We start from the raw sequence: 19,631 nt of genomic DNA, 5'->3' as shown, positions 1-19,631 counted from the left end.
TTGTCAGTGCTTTATTTATTCCCAACTCCCTGGGGAGGGACAGGGATCCCTGGGGATGGGGAGGGGTCCCCGAGGATGGGGAGGGGTCCCCAGGGATGGGGAGGGGTCCCCGAGGATGGGGAGGGGTCCCCGGGGATGGAGAGGGGTCCCAGCTCCAGAGCTGGGCCAGGCTGTGCTGCAGATGTGGAAGCAGATGTGTCCCCTCCCCACAGCTGCAGCTCTTCCTGTGTCTCTCTTCCATTTCTTTTTCTTTTTAATTTTGTCGTTTTGTTTCGTTCTGTTTTTTAAAAGATTGTAAATATAGATAGAGCTTTATTTTGTTAATAAGACGACGAGTAACTTAACCTGTATATTTCACATCCCTGTTTACAATCGTTCCTCCCCCTGGCCCTTGGCACAATAAAAGTGACTTTTTTTGGAGCAGAGAGTGGGGGGCCTGGGTTGGATGGGGACATCTCGGGGCACAGAAGGGACCGGAGCACCCCCAGAACCCCAGATCCACCAGCCCCAAATTGCAGCTACCACTGAAACAAACACGGATGTGCCAGCAGCCCTGGGGGACATCCCTGTGCCCAGAGAAGGGACTGTCACCTTGTCCCCACAGCCAGGGGTGGCACAGGGCCCTGGGGAACATCCCTGTGCCCAGAGAAGGGACAGTCACCTTGTCCCCACAGCCAGGGGTGGCATAGGGCCCTGGGGGACATCCCTGTGCCCAGAGAAGGGACTGTCACCTTGTCCCCAAAGCCAGGGGTGGCACAGGGCCCTGGGGGACATCCCTGTGCCCAGAGAAGGGACTGTCACCTTGTCCCCACAGCCAGGGGTGGCACAGGGCCCTGATTGCTGCCAGGAGCTGGATGGGTGGGGACAGGCAGGACAGACCCCCCTGGATGTCCCCAGAAGACCCTGAAGGCAGAGATGAGGGTAGGGGGGAAGCCACCAAGCCAAGGGGACAGTGGGGACAGGCAGGGGCAGCTGTGGGGACACCCAGTGCCCACCAGCAGCACCCCACTGGTGCCAGGGGCTCACGGCTGGCACTGCCCCTTTGCCAGCAGCTGCCACCCCAAAGGGACAAAGGTCCTGTCCCTGGGGCCAGCAGGGACCTGGGACAGCGCTGCTTTGGGGGTGGCACCCATCAGGGCAGGAGGGGACAGCCAAAGTGACCAAAGCGGGGCAGCTCTGGGGTGACCCCGTGTCCCCCTCAGGGCCAGAGCAGGGGAAGGGGCAGTGCCAGGCAGCAGCAGCAGTGCCAGCGGGCACGGACCTGCCGGGCACCGGGGCCGAGCGGGGCTCGGCGTTAAGGCGGTGGTGAGGCGTCCTGGCATGGGCTGGGGCCTCGCCAGGGCCCTGGTCCTCTCCAGCATCTCGTGGTCCACTCTTGGGGGTGGCCAGGCTCTCCTGGCACGGGGGTGGCCGGGCAGGGCTCCTCGTGTCCCCCTGGGCAAAGGGGTGAAGGGGGCGCGAGGGCACGGCCAGGACAGGAGAGCTCAGGGTGCCCCTACTTGGGGAGCTGCAGGGCTGTGACCACCGGCTTCATCTTGAAGTACTGTTTGAACCTCAACTTTGCATATCTGCAAAGAGAGAGAGAGGAGGGGTGGCTATGAGACACTCGTGTGTTCTGGGACAGCCAGGATCCTCCCCAGGCACCATCGGGATCTTCCCCAGGATCCTCCCCAGGCACCATCGGGATCTTCCCCAGGATCCTCCCCAGGATCCTCCCCAGGGACCTCCAGGATCTTCCCCAGGATCCTCCCCAGGGACCTCCAGGATCCTTGGGATCTTCCCCAGGATCCTCCCCAGGGATTACCAGGATCTTCCCTGAGATCCTCACTGGGATCTTCCCCAGAGACCACCAGAATCCTCCCCAGGGACCTCCAGGATCTTCCCTGGGATCCTCCCCAGGGATTACCAGGATCTTGTCTGGGATCCTCCCCAGGATTCTCCCCAGGGACCACTGGGATCCTCCCAAGGATCCTCCTCAGACACCATTGGGATCTTCCCCAGGATCCTTCCCATGGATTACCAGGATCTTCCCTGGGATCCTCCTTGGGATCTTCCCCAGGGACCACCAGGATCCTCCCTGGGGACTGCCAGGATCCTCCCTGGGATCCTCCCCAGGGATTACCAGGATCTTCCCCAGGATCCTCCCCAGGGACCACTGGGATTCTCCCAAGGATCCTCCCCAGACACCATTGGGATCTTCCCCAGGATCCTCTCCATGGACAGCTGAGTTCTTCCCCAGGAAAAGCCAGGATTCTCCCTGGGATCCTCCCCAGGGACCACCAGGATCTTCCCTGGGATCCTCCCCGAGGTTCTCCCCAGGGACCACTGGGATTCTCCCAAGGATCCTCCCCAGAAACCATCGGGATCTTCCCCAGGATCCTCCCCAAGGATTACCAGGATCTTCCCCAGGATCCTCCCCAGGGACTACCAGGATCCTCCCCAAGATCCTTGGGATCTTCCCTGGGATCCTCCCTGAGATTCTTCCCAGGGACCACTGGGATTCTCCCAAGGATCCTCCCCAGACACCATTGGGATCTTCCCCAGGATCCTCTCCACAGACAGCTGAGATCTTCCCCAGGAAAAGACAGGACCCTCCCTGGGATCCTCCCCAGGGACCACCAGGATCTTCCCTGGCATCTTCCCCGGGATCCTCCCCAGGAACTGCTGGGATCCTCCCCAGACACCATTGGGATCTTCCCCAGGATCTTCCCTGGGATCCTCCCCAGGATCCTCCCCAGGGATTGCCAGGATTCTCCCCAGGAATTGCCAAGATCCTCCCCAGGATCCTCCCCAGGGATCGCCGGGATTCTCCCCAGGAATTGCCGAGATCCTCCCCAGGGATCCTCCCCAGGACCCTCCCCGGGCTCCTCCCTCTCCGCCCGTTTCCCTGGGGGCAGCCCGTGCGCGCTCACCGTAAGAAATTAAAGTCTATGGTGGAATATTTATCCTGGATCAGCCCCCAGCAGGCCCAGAAGAAATGGGACGCCTGCAAGGGACAGAGCAAGGGTCAGGGGACAGCCACGGGGACAGAAACCGCCGTGCCCCAATCCCCAGGGCTGTGACAAGGACAGCACATGGACCCACATGGGGTTTTTGTGGCTCCAGAGGCTGCTCCTGGCTGGAGCTGGAGCGAGAGATGGCAGAGGGAGGGTGCTGAACATGGCATGCCACCCCTGTGCTGCCCTCCTGGGAAAACAGAGAATATTTCACCCGAAATTTCCAGAAAATCGGCTGGAACCGCCCCTAGCAGTCAGCAAAGAGGATTTCCTCACTCCAGCCGTGCCTGACCCCTCTGAAGGGCTGCCCAAGGCCACCCTGTCGGGCACAGCTGTCCTCAACACACCCCGTGACCTTGCCCAGGGGCTCGGCGTCCCTGAGGCACTGCCAGGCCCTTTGGCACAGCCTGTCCCCAATGTCCCCAAGCCCTCAAGCTGGCACCAGCTGGAAGGACGAGAGCAGAGGAGAACTCCCTCACTCCCAAATCCCCTGGGTCGTGTTTTCACACGAGGAGGATGGCTCCTTCCTCCTCCTCACTCACCAAGGAGAACTTGTTCACTTGCACGTAGAGGGTCTCCAGCTCCTCCTGGGACACCTGGCTGTCACCTGGGTGGCCCTGGGTGAGCTCCTTGTAGGCCTGCAGGTAGGAGTGCAGCCACTGCAGCTGCGTCTCCCTGCTGGGGTAGAGGCCATAATCCACCTCCTTCACACCTGGGGGGACACGGGGGGGACACGGGGGGACAGGGAGGGATTGGGGTCTCCATGGTAAAGCGAGGAGAGCACAAGCCCAGCCAGGCACAAACCCAGGGTCAGCTGCTGGCCCTTGGGGTGAGGAGCCAGGATTGGCACCCCAGGGGCATTCGGGTGCCCAAGTGCAGCAGAGACCCCGCTGTGACCATGGGCAGCCCCATTTCCCGCTGAAGGATTTGGGGTGTGGCTCCCTCCTCCATCCCCAGGGATGGGGAGACCCCATTTCCCACCCCAAGACTGAGATAAAACTCTCTCCTCCATCCTCGTGATGGGGACACCCCATTTCCCAATATGGGACTGGGAATTCCCAGTAACAGGGACACCCCATTTCCCAGTATGGAACTGGGGATAACTCCCTGTCCATCCCAGGGATGGGGCACCCCATTTCTCAGTATGGGACTGGGAATAAAACTCCCTTCTCCACCCCCAGTAACAGGGACACCCCATTTCCCAGTATGGGACATGGAATTCCCAGTAATAGGAACGCCCCATTTCCCAGTACGGGACACGGAATTCTCAGTGACAGGGACACCCCATTTCCTAGTATGGGACATGGAATTCCCAGTAACAGGGACACCCCATTTCCCAGTATGGGACTGGGAATAACTCCCTCCTCCATTACAGTAACAGGGACACCCCATTTCCCAGTATGAGACATGGAATTCCCAGTAAAAGGGGATACCCCATCTCCCAGTATGGGACTGGGAATTCCCAGTAATAGGAACGCCCCATTTCCCAGTATGGGACTGGGAATAAAACTCCCTTCTCCACCCCCAGTGACAGGGACACCCCATTTCCCAGTATGGGACTGGGAATTCCCAGTAACAGGGACACCCCATTTCCCAGTATGGGTCTGGGAATAACCCTCTCCTCCATTCCAGTAACAGGGACACCCCATTTCCCAGTATGGGACATGGAATTCCCAGTATTAGGAACACTCAATTTCCCAGTATGGGACATGGAATTCCCAGTGACAGGACCACCCCATTTCCCAGTACGGCACTGGGGATAACTCCCTGTCCATCCCAGCAATGGGGACACCTCGGGCCGGGGATGGGGGGACTTTGGAGGCCCCCAGGTGTTCCCCAGGGATGAAGAGACCCCATTTCCCATCCTGAGACTGGGATAAAACTCTCTCGTCCATCCCAATAACAGGAACTCCCCATTTCCCAGTGATAGGAACACTCAATTTCCCAGTATGGGACATGGAATTCCCAGTAATAGGAACGCCCCACTTCCCAGTATGGGACATGGAATTCCCAGTATTAGGAACACCCCATTTCCCAGTATGGGACTGGGAATAACTCCCTCCTCCATTCCAGTAACAGGGACACCCCATTTCCCAGTATGGGACATGGAATTCCCAGTAATAGGAACGCCCCATTGCCCAGTATGGGACATGGAATTCCCAGTAATAGGAACGCCCCATTGCCCAGTATGGGACAGGGAATAACTCCCTCCTCCATTCCAGTAACAGGGACACCCCATTTCCCAGTATGGAACATGGAATTCCCAGTAACAGGGACACCCCATTTCCCAGTATGGGACTGGGAATTCCCAGTAATAGGAACGCCCCATTTCCCAGTATGGGACACGGAATTCCCAGTGACAGGGACACCCCATTTCCCAGTACGGCACTGGGGATAACTCCCTGTCCATCCCAGCAATGGGGACACCCCGGGCCGGGGATGGGGGGACTTTGGGGGCCCCCAGGCGCTCCCCACCTGCGAACTCGTTGAAGTGGTTGCCGATGTCGAAGGCCTGGTAGTTGTACCCTGTGTACTCGTAGTCGATGAAGCGCACGCGCTCTGCGGGGACAAAAACGGTCACGGCTGGGGACAGAGGGGGTGGCAGCACGGGGATAAAAGGGTTCCAAAGTCATCATCATCATCAATGTCCCCTGGGATACTCAGGGCAGTTGGAAAGAAAGGTTGGGCCTGGTAGGCCCTGGGAAAATGTTGGGTTTTAGTGGATCATGTGAAACTGCACCCATATAATAATTTAATTAAAATGATAAATGAAATGATTATATGATATGATAAATTATACATTATAAATATGATAATATATATTATTATATTTATAAATATAATATAAACATATCCATATTGTCATTATATTTTATTATATCATCACATTTATAAATGTATTATATTTATATATTATAATATTTATAGATATTACAACATAACATTTAAATAAATATAAATACATTTATATTATATTTTCAGTACATTATCATATTTATAAATTTATTCTATTCATATCTATTATGATATTAATAGATATTATAACAACATATTTAAATAAATATAAATATATTTATAGTATATTTTCATTATATTATCATCTTTATAAACTTATTATAGTTATGTTTATTATAATGTTTATAAATATTATAACATCATATTAAAATAAATACAAATATATTTATAGTATATTTTCATTATGTTATAATATTTATAAACTTATTATATTTATATTTATTATAATATTTATAAATATTATAACATCATATTAAAATAAATACAAATATATTTATATTACGTTTTCATTATATTGTCATATTTATAAACTTATTATATTTATATTTATTATAATATTTATAAATATTATAACATCATATTAAAGTAAATACAAATATATTTATATTATGTTTTCATTATATTATCATATTTATAAAGTTATTATATTTATGTTCATTATATTTATAAATATTATAATATTGGTCATATTTACCATATAAATATGAGAAATGATCTGATTGTTAAATGCAATGGTTGATTGGTATTTAGATATAATTATAGTTAAATTCAAGGATTGACTGGTAATTAGATATAATTATTGTTTAATTGTAACAAGAATCGTGAGAAACGATGTTTGGGAGGGTTTGATGGAAATTACAAAAATCCATGCCTGGATGAAATCAATGCATACAATCGAAAAATATAAATTTAATAATTAATATGTAGCTATATAATGATAAGGGTATAAAAATGTGTTCATCTTGAACCCATGTCAGAGTCAGATTTGGGTCTGTACCCCTGACACCCAGAGCTCTTCAATAACAGCACCTGGATAGGATCATCCTGTGACTGCTGACAGTGACACCCCCAGTGACACCCCCAGTGACACCCAGTGACACCCCCAGGGACACCCCCAGTGACACCCAGTGACACCCCCAGGGACACCCCCAGTGACACCCAGCGACACCCCCAGTGACATCCCCAGTGACACCCGCAGTGACACCCAGTGACACCCAGTGACACCCCCAGTGACACCCCCAGCGACACCCCCAGGGACATCCCCAGTGACACCCCCAGGGACACCCCCAGTGACACACCCAGTGACACCCAGTGACACCCCCAGTGACACCCCCATGGACACCCCCAGTGACACCCCAGTGACACCCAGTGACCCCCCCAGTGACACCCCCAGTGACACCCAGTGACACCCCAGTGACACCCCCAGTGACACCCCCAGTGACACCCCCAGTGACACCCCCATGGACACCCCCAGGGACACCCCCAGTGACACCCCCAGTGACACCCCCAGTGACACCCGCAGTGACACCCCCAGTGACACACCCAGGGACACCCAGTGACACCCCAGTGACACCAACCTCGTGTCCTGTCTAGGATGATGTTCTTGCACAGGAGGTCGTTGTGGCACAGCACCACGGGGGACCCGAGCGGCGACAACGTCTGCTCCATCCATGCCAGCTCCTGCTCCAGCACCTCGGGGCTGGGCACGTCCCGCGGGAGGCTGCCCGAGGGGACAAAAGGGGCACAAGGGACAGGGTGGCATTGCTGATGCTCTCATGGGGGAGAAAAGGGTCAGGGTGGCATTGCTGCTGCTCTTGGGGGGACAAAAGGGACAGGGTGGCATCGTTGATGCTCTCATGGGGAACAAAAGGGTCAGGGTGGCATTGCTGATGCTCTCATGGGGGACAAAAGGGTCAGGGTGGCATCGCTGATGCTCTCATGGGGGACAAAAGGGACAGGGTGGCATCGCTGATGCTCTCGGGGGGACAAAAGGGTCAGGGTGGCATCGCTGATGCTCTCGGGGAAGGGGACAAAAGGGACAGGGTGGCATCGCTGATGCTCTCATGGGGGACAAAAGGGTCAGGGTGGCATCGCTGCTGCCCTTGGGGAAGGGGACAAAAGGGTCAGGGTGGCATTGCTGATGCTCTCGTGGGGGACAAAAGGGACAGGGTGGCATTGCTGATGCTCTCATGGGGGACAAAAGGGTCAGGGTGGCATCACTGCTGCTCTCGTGAGGGACAAAAGGGACAGGGTGGCATCGCTGCTGCCCTCGGGGGGACAAAAGGGACAGGGTGGCATCGCTGCTGCTCTCATGGGGGACAAAAGAGTCAGAGTGGCATCTCTGCTGCTCTTGGGGGGACATAAGGGACAGGGTGGCATCGCTGCTGCTCTCATGGGGGACAAAAGGGACAGGGTGGCATTGCTGATGCTCTCATGGGGGACAAAAGGGTCAGGGTGGCATCGCTGCTGCCCTCGGGGGGACAAAAGGGACAGGGTGGCATCGCTGATGCTCTTGGGGGGACAAAAGGGTCAGGGTGGCATCGCTGCTGCCCTTGGGGGGACAAAAGGGTCAGGGTGGCATCGCTGATGCTCTTGGGGGGACAAAAGGGTCAGGGTGGCATCGCTGCTGCTCTCATGGGGGACAAAAGGGACAGGGTGGCATCGCTGATGCTCTCATGGGGGACAAAAGGGACAGGGTGGCATCGTTGATGCTCTTGGGGGGACAAAAGGGGCAGGGTGGCATCGCTGCTGCCCTCGGGGGGACAAAAGTGACAGGGTGGCATCGCTGATGCTCTCGGGGAAGGGGACAAAAGGGACAGGGTGGCATCGCTGCTGCTCTTGGGGAAGCCACTCTGGGGCTCAGGGGTGGCGTTTCCCCAGTTTCCAGAGCTTCCCTGGAGGCCCAAGGGCAGAATTTCCCCACTTCCAGAATTTCCCCAACTTCCAGCACTTCCCTTGGGGCTCAGGGGCAGAACTGAGTTTGTCTGACTTCCAGCATTTCCCTGACGGCTCAGGGACAGAATTTCCCCAAATTTCAGAGTTTCCTTGGGGCTCAGAGGCAGAATTGCTCTTCCCTGACTTCCAAAGTTTCCCTTGGGGCTCAGGGGCAGAATTTCCCCAACTTCCAGCACCTCCCTGGGGGTCACAGCAGCAAAATTTTCCCAGCCTGACTTCCACTGCTTCCCTGGGGGCTCAGAGGCAGAATTTCCCTCTCTTGCCTTACAAACGACCCCACGAATGACACAGAGAGGCGCTAACCAGGCCCTTTTTGGGGAGGGCACCAGGTTTGGCACCCAGCCACCCACCCCCCCTCATCCTCAGCGCATCCCTTATCCCCAAAACCCCCGCGCCCACTCCCCAAACCCACCCAGAGCTGGCTCCCCGAGCACGCGGGGTTGTTTTGGACTCTGGTAACCTCAGGAGAGGTTCCAAGAAGAGAGCTCGTTAATGATTGCCTAATTGGCCTCGAGGAAGGCGCAGGGTGGGTAAAGTCTGCCCGTGGCCCGGCGGGTGCTGAGAAAAGCCCGGCTGGTTCCTGACGTGGGTTAATCATTGCCCTGCCCAGGGGTTCGTTCACCTCCTGCTCCTCTTGGGGCTGCCCAAATCCTTCCCAGACACCCCAGTTCTCACCTGCCTGGCCAAAACGGCCGCCCCAAAAAGCGGGGTGGGGTGGCTGGAAGTGGGAATTGTGTGGTTTAATTTTTAGAGTTAATTGGCAGCTCAGCAGGGATTGAACTCAGGTTTGTTCTCCAGGGAGGAGGAGGAGGATCGTTCCAGCAATGGGAGGCTGTGTGTCCATCTGGATCTTGCACGGACACATCCAGAGCTCCAAAAAAGCTCAAATCCCACCCAAACCAGCAGCAAGAAGGGGCTGGAGCTGCTCCAGCGGCTCTGAGAGGAATCCAACCCCAAATCCAGCCCTAAATCCCCGCAGAGGCTTTACCTGGGAACCTCGGCCCCAGAGGGTGGGCAGGGGGTGCCCGAGGCAGAGCCTGGCTCTGTGGGATCCCTCTGCCTTTACCTGGCGTTGGATACCTTTGGGCTGAGCTCTGTCTTCACCAGGCTGAGGTATTTGTGCATCTTCTGCCACAGGATGGGCCTGGGGAGGCTCCCGTTGGCGTGGATGGCGTGGACTCGGGCCATCTCCCGCGCCACCAGCCTGGCATGGGGCACAGGGGAAGGGTGAGGGGTGACCCCGAATCCTCAAAATGCCCCCTGCAAAATCCCCCCGAAGAGATTTGGGGGTGCCTTCAGGGGGTTCCCTGAAAATCCTGCTTAAAACGCAGGGTTGGCACAGGTGAGCCCTCATTCCAGGTCAGGGATCGGCCTCTGGAGCATTTCAGAGTTGTCATTTTCAGGGTAAATTCAGCCCTAAACTCTGCTTCCTGAGGAATTCCAAATTCCCAGGAAACTTTAATTCCAACTTCCTAGGAAGCCTTAATTCCAGATTCCTGGGAAACCTTAATTTCAACTTCCCAGGAAACCTTAATTCCAGCTTCTCAGGAAATTTTAATTCCAGCTTCCCAGGAAACTTTAATTCCAGCTTCCTAGGAAACTTTAATTCCAGCTTCCTAGAAAATTTAAATTACAGTTTCCCAGGAAACTTTAATTCCAACTTCCTAGGAAAACTTAATTCCAGATTCCCAGGAAAATTTAATTCCAGATTCCCAAGAAACCTTAATTCCAGCTTCCTGGGAAACTTTAATTCCAGCTTCTCAGAGAACCTTAATTCCAGATTCTTGGGAAATCTTAATTCCAGCTTCCCAGGAAACCTTAATTTCAGCTTCCCAGAAAATCTTAATTCCAACTTCCTGGGAAACTTTATTTCCAGCTTCCTAGGAAACCTTAATTCCAGATTCCCAGAGAACCTTAATTCCAGTTTCCCAGAAAAAACTTAATTCCATCTTCCCAGGAAACTTTAATTCCAATTCCCCAGGAAACCTTAATTCCAGCTTCTCAGGAAACCTTAATTTCAGCTTCCCAGAAAATCTAAATTACACTTTCCCAGGAAACCTTAATTCCACCTTCCTAGGAAACCTTAATTCCACCTTCCCAGGAAATCATAATTCCAGCTTCCCAGGAAAGTTGGAATCAGGATTTTGGCTTCACCAAAACCTGCTAAAAATCAGAAATTTGGTCATTTTGACACCTCTGTCTGCAGTTCCACCCATTCACCCCGTGACCCCCATTTACCCCAGCACTGGGCACACCAGTGCCCCCCGCCCACGGCAGCCAGGCCAGAGCTGCAAACACAGAACAAACCCCCAGAAAATTGGGGGGAAAACAATAAGGGAGAACCCCCAGATCCCCCCAAGGATGTCCCACCCACCTGAAGACGTGAGGATCCCTCACATGGTCCGGTCCCAGCGCGATTCCCGGCAGGAATTGGTAGCAGAGCCCGTTCTGGAAGGCGCAGTAGAGGTCGGGGGCGCATCCGTGGGCTCGCAGCACCTGGAAGTTCCTCAGCTCCGTCTCCCTGTCCACCAGCAGCTCGGTTTTCCTGCCGTACACCCGCACCAGCAGCGCGTCCCCCATGCCCTCGTCCGTGTAGCAGGCCACCAGCTTGTTGGTGATGCCGTCGGTGAAGAGCTGCGTGGGGACAGACACAGCCGGGGGTGACACCTGGGTGAGGCTGGGAATAGGGCAACCCCCATGTCTGCTTCCCACCCACGAGGTGGGAAAACCTCGTGGGAACGGCAAAAAATGAGGAAAAGGAGCGAGGCAGAACAGCCGGGAAAGCTCCTGGGGGAGCGAGATGAGTTGGGGAGGGCTGAGGCTCAGGGTTCTGCTGGTAGAAGGTGAAAATTCTCTCATTTTTCACCTGGAATGGCTCGGGAACACCTCTGCAGGCAGAAGGGGTGGTTTGGGTGGAAATCCTGTTATTTTTCACCTGGAACAGCTCAGGAACACCTCTGCAGGCAGAACGGGTGGTTTGGGTGGAAATCCTGCTAATTTCACCTAGAACAGCTCAGGGATATCTCAGGAACAGCTCTGCATGCAGAAGGGGTAGTTTGGGTGGAAATCCTGTTATTTTTCACCTAGAACAGCTCAGGGATATCTCAGAAACAGTTCTGCAGGCAGAAGGGGTGGTTTAGGTGGAAATCCTGCCATTTTTCACCTAGAACAGTTCAGGGATATCTCAGGAACACCTCTGCATGCAGAAGGGGTGGTTTGGGTGGAAATCCTGTTATTTTTCACCTGGAACAGCTCAGGAAGAGCTCAGGAAGAGCTCTGCAGGCAGAGGTGGCAGTTTGGGTAAAAATCCTGTTATTTTTCACCTGGAACAGCTCAGGAACACCTCTGCAGGCAGAAGGGGTGGTTTGGGTGGAAATCCTGCTAATTTGGGTGGAAATCCTGCTAATCCACCTAGAACAGCTCAGGGATATCTCAGGAACAGCTCTGCAGGCAGAAGGGGTGGTTTGGATGAAAATCTTACTAATTTCACCTAGAACAGCTCAGGAACAGGTCTGCATGGAGAGGTGGTGGTTTGGGTGAAAATCCTGCTAATTTCACTTAGAACAGCTCAGGAACAGCTCAGGAACAGCTCTGAATGCAGAGGTGGTGGTTTGGGTAAAAAATCCTGCTAATTTCACTTAGAACAGCTCAGGAACAGCTCAGGAACAGGTCTGCATGGAGAGGTGGTGGTTTGGGTAAAAATCCTGCTAATTTCACTTAGAACAGCTCAGGAACAGCTCAGGAACAGGTCTGCAGGCAGACGTGGTGGTTTGGGTGAAAATCCTGTTGTTTTTCACCTGGAACGGCTCAGGGATATCTCAGGAACAGCTCAGGCCAGATGTGCCACCAGCACGCTTGGCACGGGAGCAGCCCCGGGGGGGAGGAGAAAAATCAGCGTCAATTGGCACGAAATTAAAAAAAAAAAAACAAAAACACCTAATAAATAAATAAACCACCCAACGAGGCTGAAAACAAGGCCGGGGCAAACACCACCCCCCGTGCCCTCCTCCGGCCCTCCCCGCGGGCCGGGGCGCTGATAGGCGGGGATGTCGCTGCTGGGGACATCTCGTGTCACCGCGCTGATGGCTCCTCGCAGATGGAAAGGGAGTTTTGTTCTCCCCGAGCTGCGCCTTGGCCGCCTGCCCGCGCACATGCCGGGGCTGCTGCCGCTCCGAGCCGGGCTCCGAGCCCCATCCCGCCGGGATTTTGGGCACCTCCGGGGCACCCGAGGGGGATTTAGGGACCTGTCACCCTACAGAAAATCCCTGCTCCGTTTTCTCCATGCCGGTTTTGGGGTGCTGCGGCTCTGCCTGGGCAGGATTCCTTCATCCCGCTGGGATTTTGGGCATCTCTGAGGCACTGAGGGGATTTAGGGACCTGTCACTCCATGGGAAATCACCCCCATTGTTCCCCATGCCAGCTCCATGCTGGGCACTCCAGGGTGCTGCAGCTCCCCCTGGGAATGATTTCCTCATCCCACTGGGATTTTGGGCACTTCCAGGGCATTGAGGGGGTTTGGGGCTGTGCCACCCCACAAGAAACCCCTGTCTTATTGTCCTTGTGCCAGTTTTGGGGTGCTGCGGCTCTGCCTGGGCAGAATTCCTTCATCCTGCCAAGATTTTGGGAACCTTTGGGGCACCGAGGGGATTTAGGGACGTGTCACCCCATAGGAAATCACCCCCATGTCAGCTCCAAGCTGGGAACTCCGGGGTGCTCCAGGTCCCCATGGGAACGATTCCCTGATCCCGCTGGGATTTTGGGCACTTCCAGGGCATTGAGGGGGTTTAGGGCTTTGTCACCCCACAGGAATTCCCTGTCCCATTGTCCCTGTGCCGGCTCCAGAGATTCCCCTGGGAACGATTCCCTCATCCCGCTGGGATTTTGGGCACTTCCAGGGCACTGAGGGGGTTTGGGGATGTTTCACCCCACAGGAAATCCCTGTCCCATTGTCCCTGTGCCAGCTCCCCCTGGGAATGATTCCCTCATCCTGCTGGGACTTTGGGCATTTCCGGGGCACTGAGGGGCTTTAGGGCTCTGCCACCCCACAGGAATTCCCTGCCCCACTGCCCCCCACACCATGGGATGTTCAGCTCCAAGCTGGGCAATCCGTGCCTCCCCTAGAAATGATTCCGTCATCCCACTGGGATTTCAGCACCTTTGGGGCACTGAGAGGATTTGGGGCTCTGTCACCCCACAAGAAACACCTGTCCCATTGCCCCCCGGAGTGCCAGCTCCAAACTGGGCACTCTGGGGTGCTGTGGCTCCCCATGGGAACGATTCCCTCACTCCTGTGGGGTGGAGGAGCTGGAGCAGGAGGGGGTTTAGGGCTCCTGCTCCGGCAGCCGTGCAGCTCAGGGATGGGACGGATAATTTTAGACATCCCACTCAGCAACCCACGCTCCCCTATAGGGTTCCTATATATAGGGCTCCCCAGCAGCCTCCCAGGGGAGACTCCAGGCACTGGAATGAGAACCCTCCAAGCCAGACAGGGCTGACACCCCCATTCCACAGCTGGATTTGGGGTGAGCAGGGCGAGGTTGCTGCCCCATCCTCAGGGTTGCTGCCCCTCAGCTGCAGCAGAGCCTTCTCAAGCTGCTTTTCCCCGAGCTGATAATCTGGGTTCACCCTGGGGCTCAGCTCTTTCCTCCTCTTGTCCTGCCAGGCCCCAGAGGTTGGAAACTCAGGCAGCAGAGGTGTCACATCCTGTCCGTGCAGGTGTCACCACGGGCCACATGTGGGTCAGCCGCAGGTGAGCGGCTCCACACGGAGTGAAATCCTCGGCGCTGCTTTGTTTTGCTGCCCCACAGCCCGGGCAGCCCTTTCCAGCGGGTTTAATGGGATTATTGAGCCTTATCCCCCCTGCATTCCAGGCCACAGACTCTGGAGATGCCACGTGGCTCTGGGTGACCTGCAGGAACTCGCTGGGTTTGGGGGTGGCTCCCAAGGGTGGCAGTGGCTGTCTGGGTGCTGCTCCCTGTGGATCCAGGCTGCAGCCACCCCAAATCCTTCCCTCCCGCAGCCGGGTGGCAGCAGGGACAGGGGGAGGAGCGACACTCCGTGAACTTTGCAGGGATTAAACGCAAAGCGAGTGCCGTGCCAAAGCGCTGGGGTGAGGCAGCAAAATCCGACTGCTGGTGCTGCACCTGCCGGGAGAATCCCTCAGCATTCCCAAAACATCCCCGTGCTGCTCCCTCAGCTCCCCCAGCCCGGGCTGGCCACCAGCAGGGCAGCTTGTGGGCAAATCTGGGCTAAAAACATCCAACCCTGCAGGGCAACCTCACACAGCTTTGGCTCCGCGGTGCTGCCACTGTTATCTCTGGTTAAGGGATGGATGGACGGATGGATGGATGGACGGATGGACGGATGGATGGATGGATGGATGGATGGATGGATGGATGGATGATGGATGGAGGGATGGATGGATGGAGGGATGGATGGATGGACGGATGGATAGATGATGGATGGAGGGATGGATGGAGGGATGGATGGATGGATGGATGGATGGATGGATGGATGGATGGATGGATGGATGGAATTCATGGATGGATGAATGGATGGAGGGATGGAATCCATGGATGGAGGGATGGATGGAAGCCATGGACAGAATCCATGGATGGATGGATGGATGGATGGATGGATGGAATTCATGGATGGATGAATGGATGGAATCCATGGATGGATGGATGGAATCCATGGATGGATGAAGGGATGGATGGAGGGATGGAATCCATGGATGGATGGATGGAATCCATGGATGGAGAGATGGATGGATGGTGGATGGATGGATGATGGATAGAATCCATGGATGGATGAATGGAATCCATGGATGGATGGATGGATGGAGGGATGGAATCCATGGATGGAGAGATGGATGGATGATGGATAGAATCCATGGATGGATGAATGGAATCCATGGATGGATGGACGGACAGAGGAGTTTGTGCTTCCCTGGGAGCGTGGGGCCTGACTCAGCCTCACGGACACTCCTCAGGGATGAGGAGCAGGAGCTCTGGGAAGCGAGCACAACCAGGAGCTCACAGCAGGGCAGCCCGAGCTCCCAGATCCTTCCTGAGCCCCGGGAGATTTTCCCGAGCCACCGGCACAGCCTGGTACAGCCCTGCGAGGCGCTGGGAACGGGGCAGCGCTCCAGGGCACCGGGAATGGGATCGCTAATGGGAACCAGCTGAGGCCCCCGGCCCGCTCCATCCCATCCCGAGTGAGGGGAAACGCGGGAGGAGGGAAACGCAACGGGAGGGTTTTCCCTCAACTCCTGAGTGTTTTTCTTTCTTCTTTTTTAAATTAAAAACACTCCCGCGCACCCGAGCTGGTGTGGAACACTGACCCCTGCGGAGCCTGGGTACCGCAGCGCCGGGGTCCCTCCACAACCACGGAGCTCTGCGAGCAGAGCGAGACATTTCCTGCCCCGGCAAACTCCAACTCCCAGCTTCCTGCCCGCTGCCATCTGCCCTTTCAGACGGCTTTTCCTGCAGCTTCTTGGATTTCATTACACTTGGCTATTAATACATTTTTAATGACGGGAAGCGTGCGCCTTCCGAGGGGACGCTGCCTCACGTGCAGAGGTTTAAGGGCACGCAGTGCCAGCCCCTGCACGCTCCGGTGCCCAGCGCCAGGGCACAGCCGAGGGCACCGGCGCCACCAGCCTGTGTCACCCCAGCGATTCCCACGCCAGCACAGCCCTGGCAGCCCCGCACAGCCGAGCCCTGTCCCGGACTGGTGTCCAGCTCCCACCCGAAGCGGGGCTCAGCCCACGCAGCCCGGGAAATGTGGGAACCAACAAATCTCCCAAACAAGAGCGGCTCCCGGGAGCGGCCTGGGGACGCTTATGTAGCCACAGCCACCGCTCGGTGACAACCCAGGGGGTCCCTAAACCTCGTGGGGGGGGGGTGCAATGGGGGTGCCATGCCTTTGCACAGCTGATGAACCCCCGGTTATTCTCTGGGTGCAGAGGGGAGACTCAGGGGTGGGGGTACGGGGTGTCACATCCTCTGGGGCAGGTCCTACAGCCCCCCATGGTGAACCCCACAGCACCCAAGAGAAAACCCCTTGGGTGAGCCCACATTCCCCCTCGAACAGATCCGGGAGCCCTCCGGGTTAAACCCCACAGTGCCCCTGCAGCCCCCAGGCTGAGCCCCTCAACCCTGCTAGGACAGACCCCACAGCGCCCAGGCTGAGCCCCACAGCCCCACTGGGACAGACCCCATAGCGCCCAGGCTGAGCCCCACAGCCCCCTAGGACAGACCCCATAGCGCCCAGGCTGAGCCCCATAACCCCCCTAGAACAGACCCCATAGCGCCCAGGCTGAGCCCCTCAGAGCCCTGGAGCTGCCCGCACTCCCCTTTGGGATGAGCACCGCGCTCAGACAGACCCTATAACCCCACAGCCGCCCCCCAGCCGGGCTCCGCAGCCCCACCGAGCGATCCCCGGTGAAAGCGGCCGCCGGTTCTCGGTGTGCCGCCTCTGGCTCCCCGCCGTACCTTGGTCTTCACCGTGGCCGGGTCCCAGGCGGGTCTGAGGCGCCGCACGATCCGCAGCGCCCCGGGCAGCACGTCCCCCTCGTCCACCGCAATGGCGAGGTGTGGCACGGCGGGGGTCGCGCCGCCGCCCCCCCGCTCCGGCCGCGGGCAGTCGGGGCAGCGGGCGGGCGGTGCGGCCATGGCCAGCTCCGCGCTGCCGGAGCCGCGGCCCATGTGCCGGGGGCTGCGCGGGGCCGGCGGCCGCGGGGAGGAGCCGCCGCCGGTGGGAAGCCATGAGTCACCGGCCCGCCTCCCGCCCGCCTCCCCGGCAGCGCCCGCACCGCCACCGGCACCGGGGGATCCGCATCCTACCGGCACCGGGGGATCCGCATCCTACCGGCACCGGCACCGGGGGCAGGGACCTGCATCCTACCGGCACCGGCACCCCGGAGAGGGGATCCGCATCCTACCGGCACCGGCATCCCGGAGAGGGGACCTGCATCCTACCGCCACCGGGGGATCCGCATCCTACCGGTACCGGCACCGGGGGCAGGGATCCGCATCCTACCGGCACCGGGGGCAGGGAACCGCATCCTACCGGCACCGGGGACAGGGGATCCGCATCCTACCGGGACCGCGGGCGGAGACTCGCATCCGGCCGGGACCGGCATCCCTGGCAGGCCGGGACCGGGGCGCCGCACCCGCACCCGATCCGCACCGGCATTAGCGGACCCGCACCGGGACCCGCGCCCCGCCCTCACCGGGATCAGCGGACCGGCATCCCACCCGCACCGCGACCCCAGCGCCCGACCGGGACCGCATCCCGGGCAGAGGATCCGCACCGGGATGGGGCATCACATCCACGGCGTCTTGGGAGCCCCGCCCGGCCGGTACCGGAACCGGGAGCAGGACCCGCCCGGCCGGTACCGGAACCAGGAGCAGGCCCAGCTGTGCCGCAGCTGCTGTCGGTGCCTCCCCCACCCATTCCCGGAGCCTCTCAGCCACCCCCGGCAGCCGCCCCGCACCGAGACCCCCCCTCCGCACCTGCTGCCGGTGCCTCCCCCATCCATTCCCAAAGCCGCCCCAGAGGATCCGCACCGGCACCGGCACCCCAATGCACCCCATCCATCAGCTGAACCCCTCCGCCATCCCGGGGGGCTCCGCGCTGCCCCCCTCCCTCCTTTGGGGTGACAAAGGATGAGGAGCCACGCACGGGATGCGCTCCAGCCCCCAGGCTCCGCTCGGGATAACCTCTCCCATTGCACCCTCCTCTCGCTGGCTTCCGTAGGGATTCACAGCTGGAGCGGGAAGAGGTTTTGGGGGCGAGGACAGAGCGGGATTTTCCCGCTGGCAGAGCCCCCGCAGCTGCCGGACGCGGCTTCGTTATGGGAGGAAATAAGAGCGGCCCCGCAGAGTGCCCCCCTCCAGCTGGCCGTGCCTGAAACCAGCCCAGCTCACCCCGGAGACCTGGAGAAAAAAAATAAAAATTAAGGGAGCTGAGGGACAAAAACCCCGCCGGGCATTTTCCCGTGTTGCCATAAATAGCGCCAGCCCTGCCAGTGTTAATGGGACGGGCATAATTAATGCCGCGCTTTGCCGGGCTGAGCTCGGCCTAATTGCTCGGCCGGAACGATCTAATCCGGGCCAGCGGAGCCCCGCAGGCAGGGCCGCAACATCCAGCGGGAAATGACCCCCGGAGCAGCGATTAGAGGTGTTAATAACCCGCTTTAAGGGGCCCGGCAGCGGCTTGGGCGGATTTTAACTCTCACCGCTTGAAACGAGTGCGCGGAGTTGGAACAGAACCGGCTCAGCCAAAAGCATCCCGGTTTAGGCCGGGCTGGGCCTTTTCCAGCTGAGGGATGTGGCAGAAGCCGTGGCGGGGGCTGAGGGCACCTTTTGTACCCACTCGAGTCTTCTCCAGACTGTGGAGAGCCGGGCAGAGGAGGTTGGGATATTTCCAGGTGGGATTTTCCAGGTTGGGATATTTCCAGGTGGGTTTTTTAGGCTGGGATATTTCCAGGTGGATTTTCCAGGTTGGGATATTTCCAGGTCGGTTTTTTAGGCTGGGATATTTCCAGGTGGATTTTTCCAGGTTAGGGATGTTTCCAGGTGGATTTTTCCAGGTTGGGATATTTCCAGGTGGGTTTTTCAGGTTGGGATATTTCCAGGTCGGTTTTTTAGGCTGGGATATTTCCAGGTGGGATTTTCAGGTTGGGGTATTTCCAGGTGGGATTTTCAAGTTGGGATGTTTCCAGGTCGGTTTTTCCAGGTAGGGATATTTCCAGGTGGATTTTTTCAGGTTGGGATATTTCCAGGTGGGTTTTTCCAGGTTAGGGATGTTTCCAGGTGGGTTTTTTCAGGTTAGGGATATTTCCAAGCGGGATTTCCCTCCTGTAGGAAGGGGGAGACT

The 19,631-nt window shown here is 56.9% G+C and overlaps 1 protein-coding gene across 1 annotated transcript; it reads right to left on the bottom strand.

The window, feature by feature from the left end:
• Nucleotides 1-154: 154 nt before the first annotated feature.
• Nucleotides 155-17,455, bottom strand: ETNK2 (ethanolamine kinase 2). Its single transcript, XM_058039718.1, has 8 exons — nucleotides 17,243-17,455; nucleotides 11,122-11,381; nucleotides 9,814-9,951; nucleotides 7,370-7,512; nucleotides 5,472-5,555; nucleotides 3,539-3,708; nucleotides 2,913-2,986; nucleotides 155-1,568 (listed from the first exon to the last, which is right to left on the bottom strand). Exons 1-8 carry the CDS (start codon nucleotides 17,453-17,455, stop codon nucleotides 1,496-1,498), a joined length of 1,155 nt encoding a protein of 384 aa, XP_057895701.1. The 3' UTR covers nucleotides 155-1,495.
• Nucleotides 17,456-19,631: the final 2,176 nt, after the last annotated feature.

This window comes from Melospiza georgiana, chromosome 23, assembly GCF_028018845.1.
Source record: "Melospiza georgiana isolate bMelGeo1 chromosome 23, bMelGeo1.pri, whole genome shotgun sequence".
NCBI classification, from domain to species: domain Eukaryota; kingdom Metazoa; phylum Chordata; class Aves; order Passeriformes; family Passerellidae; genus Melospiza; species Melospiza georgiana.
Note: the sequence above shows the minus strand (reverse complement) of the source record. Positions and strands in the feature narration are given on the sequence as shown.